This window comes from Anser brachyrhynchus, assembly GCF_964034855.1.
Source record: "Anser brachyrhynchus genome assembly, chromosome: 2".
NCBI lineage: Eukaryota > Metazoa > Chordata > Aves > Anseriformes > Anatidae > Anser > Anser brachyrhynchus.
In genome coordinates, this window is record NC_137695.1 from 48,264,774 (window position 1) to 48,279,782 (window position 15,009).

Genomic DNA, 15,009 nt, shown 5'->3' on the forward strand with positions numbered 1-15,009 from the left:
ATGGCAGAGTACTGCAGAATGGTTACACTTGGATCTAGCAAAGCAACTTGGCCAGGACAGCTTTCAAACACGTATTTATGTGACAAACTAAATTGAAGATACATAGATAAAGTATTGTGGCTACATGGTTCGGGTTTATTTTTCTGATGCAATATAGTTTCAGATTCTCCAACATTCAATGTCTACTTTATGTACAATATTATTCAATGTCTAAAATTCTGGTCTAACTAACATGTTTAACATACACATCTGCATGTGTTAAAATAACAGGGATTTCAGTCTCTTCCGGCACCGAGTCCAATATCAAATATGAACAATGGAAAGCCAGTAGTAAGTATGAGATTTGTATTGCAATTTATAGCTGCATTTCAAAATATTCCAATTTGCATGTTGAGGGAGATGTGTAATATTTCCTCTTCAAATTAACAGATTTTGCTTTAGAAATTTACAAATATTTTTTTTAACTAGTTTAGACATCTCAGATAAAATATTAAATTGTTTCCTCCAGGACTATTTTAGTCTCCCTAGCCCCTTTCATATCTCAAAAAAGAAACAAATGAACAAACAAACGAAAACTGGTTCTATGTTAGGAATACCTCTTAACTCAGTGATTGCGCCAAAAAATCTGCAACACAGTAATTTTTAGCTAATAATTGTGTTACAGTTAAATCACTAAAATATTAGTTAGAATCTTTTCTATCTTCATGATGCTACTTGTTTTTAAATAGACACTTTAGAATAGAAGCCTTCATTTGAAGTACTTTAAAATATTCAGACAAGGAAAGCAAAATAATGGAGTTACATGAAGAAAAAAAAAAAAAGTGGAATAGTTCTTGCATTTGTACTGTTTGACTCAAGTATGCTAGTTCTAATATTTGGTAATAGTGAAATTTCAAATGGTGTACGTCACCTCTTAGTACTTATTTCCATGCCTGTAAGATTTCAGATTATATTGTTAACTTTTTGAGACTGTTGTTTTAAGATATTAGCTACTTTAAAAAGTTTTTAAAGAGTATATAATTCATGGTTTCCTGACTGTTAAAGAAATATATTACAGGGCTGAATAGATTTAAGGAATTTAATATTATTATTATGGCAAAAAACTTTAATACCAAGAATGGAAGGTACTAGGTCTTGTGCTGGCGGGGGACAGAGGGTAGTTGTTTTCAAATATATGTCTTTCTCGTGTTATATACTTTAAAAAAAATGGCTTTTCTTCTTTCTTTTCTCCAGCTGCATCTGGTGGCTTTAAACTTGCCATTTTCTGGTGACATGAGAGCAGATTTTCAGTGTTTTCAACAGGCCCAGCTAGCAGGTTTGACAGCTACTTATAGAGCTTTTCTCTCATCACATTTGCAAGATCTGGCCACAGTTGTCAGAAAAACAGACCGATACAATTTACCAATAGTCAATCTTAAGGTAAGAGTGAGTGCTTAGTATTTGTTATATTAGGATAAGCTGTAGGTGCCCCAAAATCTTACAAAATGCCAAAAGCTTAAAAATTCCAACACAAATTGCATTTTATAAAGAAGTTTTCCTTCATATTTTGGAATCAGGTTACAGGAGGAAAAAGGTAGTGATAAAGCAGGAAGTTAAAGACTCTCATTTCCTTTACATTTTCAGGGGTTACTTCTTTCAATATCCTAAAGCTTATGGTAGAAATAAAGCTGTGAGAATGGCATACTTCAAGTAGACTACTGACAAATCAACAGTATAATGTTCAGTGTTCTGGATATTTTTTATATCAGCAAAGAAAATGCATCCTTATTTCTCAAAGATAGTAGTTATGTTTTACCTTCTACTATGAACACAGAGCACAGTAGACTAAAATGCCCTTTCTCATTTCTTAAGATAAAGGCAAATTCTGTGCTTAGGAGTGATGGATTTACCCCCTTGAACCTGGGCAGAGAGTCTAAGCAAGAGTCTGCAGCACGGTTCAAGTTGTAGTCTCACATAAACAGACACACTCTAAAACTGAGGAAAACAAACCATGTCTCTGTGATATTGGGTGGCTCACAGGAAAAATAAATAAATAAATGTCAGATCAAGAAGCCTGATGTCTATCAAAAGAGATTTCTGGGCCCTGGGAAGCCAGCTAAAGTATTCACTGTCGGCTCATATTCAGCTTGTTGTTGACCAAAACCCCCAGATCCCTCTTCTCGGTGAGGCTGATCTCCAGCATCTCATCCCACAGTCTGTACGTATAAGCAGGGTTGCCCCTTCCCAAGTGCAGAATCTGGCACTTGCTCTTTTTAAACTTCATGCAATTGGTGATTGCCCAGCTCTCTAATTTGTCTAGATCTCTCTGCAAGGCCTTGCCACCGTCAATGGAGTCAACAGCTCCACCCAAATTGGTATTGTCTGTGAACTTGCTCCAAAAACCTACATCCAAATCATTTTATGAAAACATTGAATAGGACTGGTACTAAAACGAAGCCCTGGGGAACCCCGCTAGTGTCAGATGACCATCCTGATGTAACCCCATTTATAGGAGCCCTTTGGGCCCAACCCATCAGCCAATTGTTCACCCATTTTATTATGCTTTTATCTAACTGTATTCTGGTCATTTTGTCCAGAAGGATACTGTGAGAGACAGTATTGAAAGCTTTACTGAAATCCAGACAGATTACATCAACTGTCTTCCTTTGGTCAGCTAGATGGGTGATCTTGTCATATAAGAAAATTAAATTTGTTAAACATGACCTTCCCCTTGTGAACCCATGTTGGCTGTTACCAATGTCTGCATTGTCCTTCAGGTGCTTTTCAATAACTCCCAGAATAATCTTCTCCATAATTTTACCAGGCACTGAAGTGAGACTGACAGGTCTGTAATTGCCAGGATCTTCTTTCTTGCCCTTCTTGAAAATTGGGACCACATTTGCCATCTGGTCCAGTCAACTGCGACCTCTCCAGATTCCCAAGACCATTGAAAAATAATTGAGAGAGGTCCCACAATGACATCAGCCGGCTCTCTGAGTATCCTGGGATGAATCCCATCAGAGATCGTGCGATCACTAGGGTTTGTCCAGTTTGGACAAAAAGAGGCTGAGAGGTGACCTCTTTGTTCTCTATAACTTCCCAAGGAGGCAAAATGGACAGGGAGGTGCTGATCTCTTCTCCCTGGTAGCCAATGTTAGGATGCTTGGGAATGGCACAAAGCTGCACAAGGGGAGGCTCACACTAAATATTAGGAAAAAAATTATTTACCGTGAAGGTGGCCAAACACTGAAACAGGTTTCCCAGCCAGGTGGTTGATGCCCCATGTCAAGGCATGGGGCATCATGTCAGTGTTGGACAATTTGGACAATGCCCTTAATAATATGCTTTAACTTTTGGTCAGCCCTGAAGTGGTCAAGCAGTTAGACTTGTATAAGTCTAATTATAATTATAATACTTGTAGGTCCTTTCCAACTGAACTATTCTATTCTATTGTAGTCTATTCTAATCAAGTCTAAACAACCCCTTAGACAGTTAGGAGAAGGACAGTGGTAATAAGAAATGAAGGAGTGTCATCCAGAAGGACTTGAAAGGTGGGCCCACGTAAACCTCATGAATTTTAACAAGCCTGGGTGTGAGTTCCTGCACATGGATTGGGGCAATCCCCAGTACCAGTACAGACTGTGTGATTAACGAATTGAGAGCAGCCCTGTGGAGAAGGACTCAGGGGTACTGGTAGATGAAAAATTAGACACAAGCGATGTGCACTGTCAGCCCAGATAGCCAGTGATATCCTGGGCTGCATCAAAAGAAGCATGGCCAGCAGGTTGAGGAAAGTGATTCTCCCTCTCTTTTACACAGACCTACTAGAGCAGATCCAGAAGAGAGCTACAGAAATGATAGGGCTGGAGCACCTCTCCCACGAATAGAGGCTAAGACTGTTGGGGTTGTTTAGCTTAAAGAGAAGGCTCCAGGGAAACCTTATTACAGCCTTCCAGCACTTAAAGGGTATCTACAAGAAAACTGGAGAGGAACCCTTTGTCAGAGAGTGTAGTGATAGGACAAGGGGTAATTGCTTTAAACTAAAAGAGGTTAGATTTAGATTCAATATAAGGAAGAAATTCTTTGTTATGAGTGTGGTGAGGCACTGGAACAGGGTGCCGAGAGAAATTGTGGATGCCCTATCCCTTGAAGCATTCAAGGCCAGGTTCAGTGGGCCCTTGAAAAACCTGATCTAGCTGAAGGTGTCCCTGCCCATCTCAGGGCTGTTGTACCTAGGTCATCTTTGTCGGTCTCTTCCAACCAAAATCTTTCTATGACTGTATAGTTCTACGATCAAGCTGAATATTCAGAGTGACAACAGAGCAGAGATGCAACTATGAGGCAAAGGTCAGAGAGCTATTTGCAGAGAGATGATAGCTGGATTCATTCAGGAGCATTGTGCAGAATCTAAGATGTGAAAGCTGGAATCACAAGTTTTCTTAAATGAAGATAAGATTTTAGATTTACTGAGAAGTCTATAAAAGTCAGGTATGACATATTATTTTGTTTGTAAAAATGGCTTTGAAATTTTAACAGGGAGAAATGCTTTTCCACAACTGGGAATCTATATTTAAAGGCAATGGTGGAGAATTCAACATTAATGTTCCAATATACTCCTTTGATGGGAGAAATGTCATGACAGACCCATCCTGGTGAGTTTACATTGTCATTTTAAAGTTTAACATGACATTTATTTTTGCCAGATAGTAAAAGTGGCAATACCTTGGGCTATTAGAAATATGATAAAAAAAATCTCTATTTTCTTATGCTCTCTTCTTTTCCATTTCAGATAGCCTTCAACTGAGATATCAGGCTGTGTTTTCCTTTTCTTCCTCTGCTTTCTATCTTCATCTTTTCCCACATGCTGTTTGCTTCAAAGCAGGAGAGCAACAAAAAATGGTCATATGGTATGAACAGAACAAAGTCACCATATAGGCATGCGGGTGAATGAAACAAAATAGACTCTTTCAGCAAATAACCTGTTAGCATTACTTTTCAGGCCTCAAAAAGTAATATGGCATGGTTCAACTGCAAATGGGATCCGAATGGTTAGCAACTACTGTGAAGCCTGGCACACAAGTGATTTGGCAGCTATGGGACAAGCATCACCACTGAAGAAGGGAAAACTTCTCGATCAGAAAGCATATAGCTGTAGCAATCAGTTTATTGTTCTCTGTATTGAAAACAGTTTTGTATCTGATCCCCAAGGAAAATAATTCACCTGTTGCACATAGTATTCTATCTTATGACAGAAAAAGCTGACACTGAAGTTTTATTTGTACTGATGTAAATATTTTATTTTTTGCAATTGCACCTTTCAGGAAAAAATAGCCAAGGAAAACGTACCTCAACATAAACCATATTCCAGTTGGGTGAAATATCCCATGTCACATGAAGCTGACTTAAACCCTTCTTTCCACTTGAACCCCACATGGTTCAAGGTCTGCCAACACTTAACTCACAGCCCCTCTTCTTTCTGTCTGAAGATCAGTGAAAGTCTAGTGTGGTCTACAGGAAAGATTCAGTAGCTTATCTTAGAAGCAGTACGGCTCAGCAAGGCTGATGCTTCTTCATAGTTGAGAAGATGCATGTTCTTTTCACTTGCATAGGTTTTGAACACTCAAGGCACTATTTAAATATATGTCTATATACATGCTGTCCCCGAGTAAATAAGGGAATGCTGTTAAAACTTGCAGGGATGGAATTGTCAAAAATTTTTAAGAACGAAGGTGCTCACCTTTCAGTCTCTGAGGAAGCTAAGTAATTACCTCCCATAAGCTTTTACAGATTTCACCCTTGTTCTTATACATGAATTTAGCAACCTGACTTCTTACTTCCACTATTTGCAGATTCTAGGCATAGGGCTTTATGCAGGAGAACTGAATCTCACATAGACAAAATCTTCTCCTTATTTTGGTGCTATCATTATCAGGAAATCTGGAACAACATTAATAGAAAACATCCTGTTTTAACTGGCAGAACTTTGCAAAGTATATGCAGACAAACAAGCCATCTGACCGTTATTTATTTTATTGCATGTTAGAGGAAGTCATTTCCTGTTGTGGCAAGCATTGCTGAATGAAAAATATCTGTCATCGTTTCTTTACAATAGGTTCTAGATATTGTTATCTCACTAAGTTACATGTAAAAGTGATTTTCCTTTTTTGTGAATTTACCCTTCTGGCATTCACATAATGAAGGAATTGTTAATATATAATCACAGCAGCAATGATGGAAATGACCTGTAAATGCTAATGTTCTTGGCAAACAGTATCACCATAATATCTTAAGTCTTTTGCCTACATATTTGTCTACTGCATACTTTAAAAAAGGTATTTTGTTGTATTTTTTCTGGTGGTAACTATGGAATTCAAGACCCATGTTATCATTTTTAAAAATCTAATCTAAAGTCTGTGTTTTAAGTACATAATACTCTTATTTGTCAGCAAATTAATAAATTACTAGATAACTACTTTCAAAAGACAAGAGCAAGCCAAATCACATTTATTATACTAAACTGATTTAATTATTACATAATAATGTGAAATCCAGCTTTATTCTTTCAATTATTATAAAAGCATATTTCCCAGGGTCAGCTGGATTGTATCTTCTTTTTTTCTTGGAAAAGCCATGACTCATTAATGAGGCAAAAACAGCCTCTATATTACATTTTAAATGTATGCATAACAATTCACTGCACTCATTTTTAGTATATCCATTTCCCTAAAATGTTGAGCACTTGTGAAATGCTGTATTCCTTTAATTTGCACAGCTGGAAGAGCTGTGTATGTATGGTGGGGTTTCACTCTGAGTCACAGAAGCTTCAAGGGGGAAAATAAATTGTTTTTTTATGTACGTCCAGCAGGAGCCACCTAGATTTAAACCTCGGTTTATGCTTGCAGCCAGTAATTACAGTCAATTCTTACTCTTCCACTCCAGAGCTAGAGCCATCAGTCACAGGGAGCTGGGTATTTCCTTGGCTAAAACTGCAATGACAAGTTGGGGATAAGAGATGGGATCAAAAACAAGTGCTCAAAGGGGGAGGGGAGAAGGCAGAAAAACATACAGTTTTTAGGAGATAGTGAATGAGCATTAAGTCAGGCCCAGCAGAAATGCGTGTAGAATTCCGTTTGTGCTGATCATTGCACAGGACTAACTTCTCTTTGTATCCTGGATAGCTGTTAGAGCTTAGGAGGAAACTGAAACAGTTAAACATGATCAGTGATACATTAGAGAAATCTTAACATTTGCTTCCCAACTCTAACATTAATTCACACGCTACAGGAATTTATTGTACATCCTTCATCTTAATACAGAGCATAAACAATGCATCATTTGGCTGTTCCAGTGCTGAGTACATTCACTGTGCTCATACACCTGCCAGGGAGCTAGCTGAGCTGAGACCAACAGAAGAGATCTGTTAGAAAACTGAGGTTTCCCTTGAAAAAAAACAAATAATAAAATTTTCTGTCATTGTAACCAGAGCCGAAGATGCTCTTTATATTCCCTGGTATAACTGCAGAGAAACACATGTTTATCAAGGATATGACAGAGACAAATTTGGCCCAGTACTTAAAAATAAATTAGCTCTCCCTATCAAAGCTGAATACTTTTGAAGTTCAACACAAAAATCAGGTGCACTTCAGGAAGAAGATTTGTTAATTCCAGTAAGTAACTGCATTTAAAGCAAATGAATCAATCACAAAGAGTAACACCGGAGCACAGTTGAAAAGAATAACTATACTAGAAACGGATGTAGCAGTCTGAATGAATGAAATCAGACTATCAGTCCAACAAGATTCTTCCATCCTTAAGAGGTAAGCTTTGGTTGAAAGCATCCATTTATCTTGAAGCTTTTGTGCACTTTAAAATATAAGTTAATATACTGCAAATACACAGGAGGTGAAAATACTATAAACCATGAGAATTCCAGGGCCAGTTGATGAATCAAACACAGCAGATACATTTCAACTATTGGAATGAGAATTTCTATACATTTGCCTTTATACAAATTGTAGGTTAAAGCTATCACAATAAAAGTTTGATTTAAATCAAGAGGAATCCACAGTTGGGTTTGCACTTCTCCAAAAGTGCAAAGTTCTTCTTCACCTTGGAATAAACAAGAAACAATAACTCCTTCCCTTACAAAGTTGTTAACCCTCCTGCATGCTCTTGCAAAGTACTACACCATATTTCTTTCAAGCTCAGTGCACATAATAGACAGCACAAGCTGTGGGAATATTTAAGTGTGAAGTTCAGCATCATGCCCTGGTGTTGATCAGGAGTAACATTACAACCTGCTATCCTAAACTGGTCTCAGGGATACTAGTGATGGTTCAGTAGAAAAGAGGTTGTTAGCCCTGTCTGACCTTACAAGAGGCGCATGAGATCACCAGCAAATTCAGTTCCAGCCAGGATGGTGATCATAGCATAGGAAAGGCATTTTTGTATGCTGCACTTCAAGACAAATATGTTTGTATGAACAGCAGCAGTGGACAGCTGTGTTTCTCCACTGGTCAGTACCACTACTACCGCACAGTCCTTTTGTTTGGCCTTCTTTAGCTCCACCAAGCTCCTAGCTACAGTAATAGTTTGCTACTGCAAAAACTACTCCCCACTCAGTTAAAGGATAGGCTGGGGTTAATCTCTGAAAAACTGTTAATTGATGTTTAGCTCTGCTACAGTTACATATTTTAATTTTGCAGGTACCAAGTTCTCAACAGAGGCTAGTTCCATCTCTGAGGCTACATTTACAGTAGAGAATTATCAGAGCCAAAGTACAGGCATTAGCACAAACAGTATGACTGATTGCTGAATTATTCGCTGGCACAGTTCTGGTTTGTCACCTTTCCAGCCCCTGGCTTGAGGCATGTTTTTGGGGGACAACATGTGCCATGACTGCTTCCATGGGTATATTGAAGGAGCCACTCTATTTGGGAACACAAAGGTTTAATTGTACTAACCGGTATTTAACCACTGTGCCTTGTTTCAGGGCTAACTGGAGTCCTCACTCAGCGGAAAGCCCGTAGTGAGGCAGGGCATGTTTGTCTGACACAGCAATATGTCTTCATGGTTTTGCCAGTTTGACTATACAACCCTCCTGCAAATATCCATTCATGTAATCTTATATGTTCAGGCTGCATTCATTCAAGAAACAAAGGAGAACCCTCTTAAAGCCATCGCTGCCTTACACAAGTGCTCTCATGCTATTTACAGATACATGGTGCCATCCTGTTATCCTCACCTCATTCAGCAGTGATAGGCACCTTGGCTTGGGCATGGAGCAGCTGTTCACATAGCTGTAAAGTTTCAGATCTGTGAGAAAAAAAGGGCACTGGCATGATCCTTCTGTACCTGATGACTAGTACCATGAAGTTTTACATTAGCAAACAGGGCTACATAAGACATTTGCCTGTGTCCTTTACTCCAGGACCTGATGGATCAGTTATCATGTTCATGTGTGTATGTATTGGGTTTACATGGCAAGGGCCTGGTAGCAGGGAGGTTCAAGAATGGCCTCTGTGAGAAGAGTCCAAAGCTGCCCCATGGCAGATCAAAGCCAGTTTCAGCCTGCTCCAAAGGGACCCGCTGCTGGCCAGAGCTGAGCCAATAAGCGACATTGGTCATGCCTCTGGGATTTAAGAAAGGAAAAAAACTGCTGTGCAACTGCTGTTGCTGGGATAGAGAGGAGTGAGAAGCAGCCCTGCGTCCCCCAGGTCAGTGCAGCAGGAGGGCAGGAGGTGCTCCAGGCACACAGCAGCAGTTCCCCTGCGGCCTGTGCAGGGAGAGGCCCCCGGTGGAGCAGGCTGTCCCCCTGCAGCCCATGGGTCCCACACGGAGCAGATCTCCACGCTGCAGCCCGTGGAGGAGCCCCCGGTGGAGCAGGTGGATGTGGCCTGGAGGAGGCTGCGGCCCATGGAGAGCCCCCGCAGGAGCAGGCCCCGGGCCGGAGCTGCAGCCCGTGGAGAGGAGCCCACGCAGGAGCAGGGGGTCTGGGGGGAGCTGCCGCCCGTGGGGGACCCGTGCTGGAGCAGTTTGCTCCTGGGGGATGGACCCCGTGGTACGGAGCCGTGTGGGAGCAGTTCCTGAAGAGCTGCTGCCTGTGGGCAGCCCCCGCAGGCTCAGTTCGGGCAGGACGGCATCCCGTGGGAGGGACCCCACGGGGAGCAGGGGCAGGGAGTGACCGTGAGGGAGCGGCGGAGGCAAAGTGTTACGGACTGACCACAGCCCCCATTCCCCATTCCCCTGTGCCACTCAGGGATAGGACGTAGATGAGGGTGGATGGGGGAAAGGTGTTTTTAGTTTGTTTTTAGTTTCTCACTGCTCTAGCTTATTAGCAACAGGTAACAAATTATATTCTTATATATTATATACTCCCAATGTTGAGTCTGTTTTGCCCATGGCAACCCTTAAGCCCTTTCCATCGTATTTTCTCCCTTTTTCTTTGAGGAGAGGGAGTGGGACAGCAGTTGTGGTGGAGTTCAGCTGCACAGCAGGGTAAAACCACCTCAGTGTACAGTGTAACAGCTTCAGATTCTACAGTCAGCAGCTCTTCTGCATGACATTTTATGATTCTAGAGTTCCCAGAATCATCCCACCACCCTTCCAACCAGCCCATCAAAAACCTTCCTGATACCTTGAAATATGAGACTGCATCCCTTGATCCTATACCATATTAGGGTAGGATGAGTGGTGTGTGTGAACTCATGAGTTTTTTAAGTTCTCATTGTGATGCTGACCACAGCCAAGCCCCTTTTGCAATTACCAAAAGCCATATTAGATTTTTTGTTACAGATGAATTGGTAATTGTTCATCAACTCCATCAAAACTTAGCAGTAATTTCCAACTTGTTGATCATATTATTTTAAAATTGTTATTTCCTTCCAAGAAGGTATTACCCCATGAGCTGTGAACCCTCATGAGTTCCTAGGGCTTGTGAAGTCCCTGTGGTCCATCTGTCAACAGGTTGCCTTGGAAGGCAAGAAGCAGGTATCTCTGCATGTGCCATGATACTTTTCCATTTGGGCAGGAAAGTACCTGGATGATGTACAGAGGTAATTGTCACCAAAGTGACAAGTGAATGGATTCGTAGATGAGGCCTCTCAAAATATGTCTCCTACAAAAAGGCTTCTGCTCTTACAAAGAAAAGCTTGGGGGAGAAAAGCTAAAGAAATTAGTTGCACCAAACTCAGTTACTTTCTAATGTCCATGTTTTTTCCTGGGGGGGGGGGGGGGGGAAGTGAAGTCAACCTAACTATTGATGATATAACAGAAGACACGTCAAGGCTTAGGTACATATCAGCATTTCAAACTCCTGCTCTCAATTGAGTGTCACATAACAACAGATAAGCTATTCATTCTGTCAAAGGCACTGAGTCACGGGATCTCTCTTACAAAAAACTGATTGCTCACCACCATGAGAAAAGGTAGGGAATACTGGTGAGTAGCCTAGAGAGCGGATCAAAATAGTCACTTAGAGCTGTATCATCTCTTACAGGTACAATCACTAGGACATAAGGTGGGAAGGAAGAAGGGTAAGGCGAGTCAAAAATATTGGAGGAGGAAGAACAAAGCACTGAAGTTGTAGTGAACTCTGTAAATGAGAAGTTAGAAGAAAATCCTATGTAGGATCCATTACAGAAACTCAGTAGGCAGTAAACAGGCTAGTCTACAGGTTGGAGCTACAGAAGGGACAGTGAACTCAGATGAGATGTTTGCAAAACGCAACCCATTTAAATCTAACAGAGGTTAAACACAGTGATGAAAAGGACTTAATGTATCCACATACAAACTTAATGATCCTCTAATGCCCCCTCAGCCACTGGTAAATATCCATAGGCAACTATGCTTCCATTGACACTTTGGGCATTTAAAGAGCAAAAATCCCTTTCTGTGGCAGGAAGAATCCGAAGACATGGAAATAGCTCCAACAGGAAGGACTGAAAGTATCAAGCCAAACATCCATAGTCTTGCAAGTAAGGTCTGTAAGCACAAATCCCTTGGGCATTGAAAGTACATTTCCCATATTAGCCACTAGAAAAGTGAGCCAAAAGGTACCAGCTCTAAGGTATACTTTTGCATAAAAGCTTTGGTTCTACATAGCAACTAAACTATGTGAAGAAAGTGAAAAAGTCTAGGCAATCCTTGGTGCCCTGACCACAACTTTCTGTTCAGTTTATTTTTAGGTTGATATCTCTGTACAGTGTGCAGCTGTAAGCACCCAACAGTAAAAAAAAAAAAAAAAAAAAAAAAAGTACTACATTGATAAGACTTGAGCTGCCTAAGTATGAAATGGTAAGTTACTTCTGAACTACTGAAACCTATTTTAATCAAAGGGAGGTAAAGATAAGAAGTAGAGCAGCAACTTATTGGTATAAAAAATCACAACCCTCTGGAACAGTTAGTCCTAGTTCATGTGCAAGAGAAGACTAAATCTGTTTTAGCCCCAAGTAAAATACAGAATACAAGAAAAATACAAGAGCAGACAGACTTGTGCAGACTTTGTACGCATAGGACAAAGCTGTAATAGCACAGACCAGGACAGAAATCTGCGGAGATTAAAATATGCCTCTAAAGGTTTTGGTAGCAATGTTCAAATGTACACTGCACTTAAGACCAAAGTGGTTTATGGTTTTATTTTTGCAACTCTTCTTCTTCCTTATTTTGTAAACAGGAAAGCAATGTCCAGAGCACAAACTGAGATTATTTATTAAGGCTAAGACTGCCCAGAGAACCCTAGCTTCCTGTGTTACAAATGCTACAGTGGCTAAGGCATGGTGTGGCCAAAGAGGTCTCATGGTCTCATGTTTATGGTAATAGAATACACATTTGCCCATTAACGTTCACAACAAATCTATTTTCTGCTTCAGGACATACAGTGTTTTTTTTTTATACTCTTTGTTATTTTCTGCTCACATCACTTGCCTTTCCTTTCAGTGTTAATAAGCCAAGACACCAGTCTTATACAGAGCTCCCATTTGGCAGAATTGGGTTCCTCACAACTGTACTGGGGAATTGTGCATACTGGAATGGGATTGATCATTTATTTACATTTTCCTTCTTGTAATCACAGACATTTGAACCTAACCTATTCAGAGATGAGTGGAAGTAACTGGGATGAAAAAGGCTGGCGATCTGTATACTATGTCGCCAAAATAGCGCACTGTTAATTTTGCTGGAGGAATGCAGAATTATTTGTGAATGGAGACTGTTTGATGTCCAGATTCTGGCATCTACGCTAGTAGCAAAAAGAGTTCTTTACAGCAAGGACTGCTGAGTACATTGATTTGGCATCACTAGTTCAGTAGTAAGCACCCAGACTCAGGGTTCTACTCACAGCCATGCTTAAAGTGGCATAACACAATTTCACAATCCTGTGGAATACCAGAAGGGATCTGTGAACTGTACAGAAATATCAACAGAAACAAGCATCAGAGGGTAAGACTGGAATCTCATATCTCTCAGCTCCTACTTTTAAAGATATATGAAAAAGCCGTTTCCCTTCAAATATATCAGAAATATTTTACCAGATGTAAGCAAACAAATAACTGAGTGCCAGGTGACCTTTATGATGCTTACTACTCTGTGACTGTGCTGTGCTGTTGCAGTGCTGAATTTTTAAAGTGAAAGCAGAAATGGATCATGACTTCAAGAAAAATTTAGAGCTTTATTAGTAGACAAAATTAGAGGTGTGAGTCAACTGTTATCCTTATGCACTAAGAAATTCTGTAAAGTTTTTAGACAATATTCCTTTGAGGTTAAATACCAGCAAAAATAAAGAATTACAAGAAATGAATACCAGCAGTACTCTATGAGGACTTCTCATCAAAAAGACCTTTTTTCTCCCTGGCTTGAGATTATTTATTTAATTATGTGGTGCAAAAGCCACGTACTTTCAAGGATATTTGTTGTGAGCATTACCTGAGGATCTTGCCAATTGAGGTTGTCACTGCCAGAGAAAAGATATGAAGGACACCATCACTCCAGGTCACAAGCAGTCATGAGCTCTGAAGAATGAGAGTGGATGGTGAGTAAGTAGCAAGATGGGATGTGCTGTAGGAAAAATGATATACATTATTACCTTATTATTACTATCAACTCGGTACAAGAAGTAGAGCTCAAGCAGGTAAAAGCTGTGCTTTTACCAAAAAAAAAAACAAACTATGCTTTCTTAATTAAAGGCAAGCTACTATAATGTATCTATCCTTCACTGTAGAGTCATTGGTGAGATAATCATATAATTTCAGGGTTGCTACAGCAACATAAAGCCTTTGGATAGATCATGACATACAGTCCAAAGTCATTTCCAGACCTCATTGATGTCAGCCTCTTTACTTCTGGCTACCCACCCCCAGTCTAACCAGTCTTCTTAGTCACTTCTGTGTTTAGTAACATGCCTCAGACTACATATTTCCTCACTGCTTTTAGCATAAATTAGACCACTCTTTTGTGAGTGCGGCCCCAGGGCGGGGGGACGGGCCGCTGCGGGCTGTGGCTTAGCCACAGCGGTGGGCCTGGTGGCGGTGCTGGCCCCTGCAGTGCTGGGCCCGGTCCCCGTGATGCTGGGCCTGAACACATCAGGCGGCCCCTTGGTGTCCTGTCCCCGATGAGATGCCCCCGCAGAGGGGCCCTCATCCGGATCCTGGCCCAAGGGCTCCAAGCCAGCTTCCTGTCAGCTGGCGGAAGACTGGCTGCAGAAACCTCTGCATTTTGCCTGACCCAAGTGGGTTTCTTCTCTTCACAAAGTCACGCTGCCTTGCATTGCATCCTGGCTTGTCTCAGGAATAGTGTAGCCAGCAGGACCAGGGAGGTGGTTATCCTCCTGTACTCTGCTCTGGTGAGGCCGCACCTCAAGTCCTGTGTTCAGTTTTGGGCCCCTCACTACAAGAAAGGATATTGAGGCCCTGGAACATGCCCAGAGAAGGACGACAAAGCTGGTGAAGGGCCTAGAACACAAGTCTTATGAGGAGTGGCTGAGGAAACTGGGTTTGTTTAGTCTGGAGAAGAGGAGGCTCAGGGGAGACCTTATTG

The 15,009-nt window shown here is 41.0% G+C and overlaps 1 protein-coding gene across 1 annotated transcript in view; it reads left to right on the forward strand.

Annotated features, from left to right (window-relative positions):
* Positions 1 to 6,578, forward strand: part of COL15A1 (collagen type XV alpha 1 chain) — a 123,212-nt gene extending 116,634 nt beyond the window's left edge. The window contains exons 34-37 of the mRNA XM_080580151.1: positions 271 to 330; positions 1,234 to 1,419; positions 4,516 to 4,631; positions 4,979 to 6,578. Coding sequence (XP_080436277.1) covers positions 271 to 330; positions 1,234 to 1,419; positions 4,516 to 4,631; positions 4,979 to 5,195 — 579 coding nt within the window. The 3' untranslated portion in view covers positions 5,196 to 6,578. The remainder of the gene's footprint in view (positions 1 to 270; positions 331 to 1,233; positions 1,420 to 4,515; positions 4,632 to 4,978) is intronic.
* The last annotated feature ends 8,431 nt before the right edge of the window (positions 6,579 to 15,009 follow it).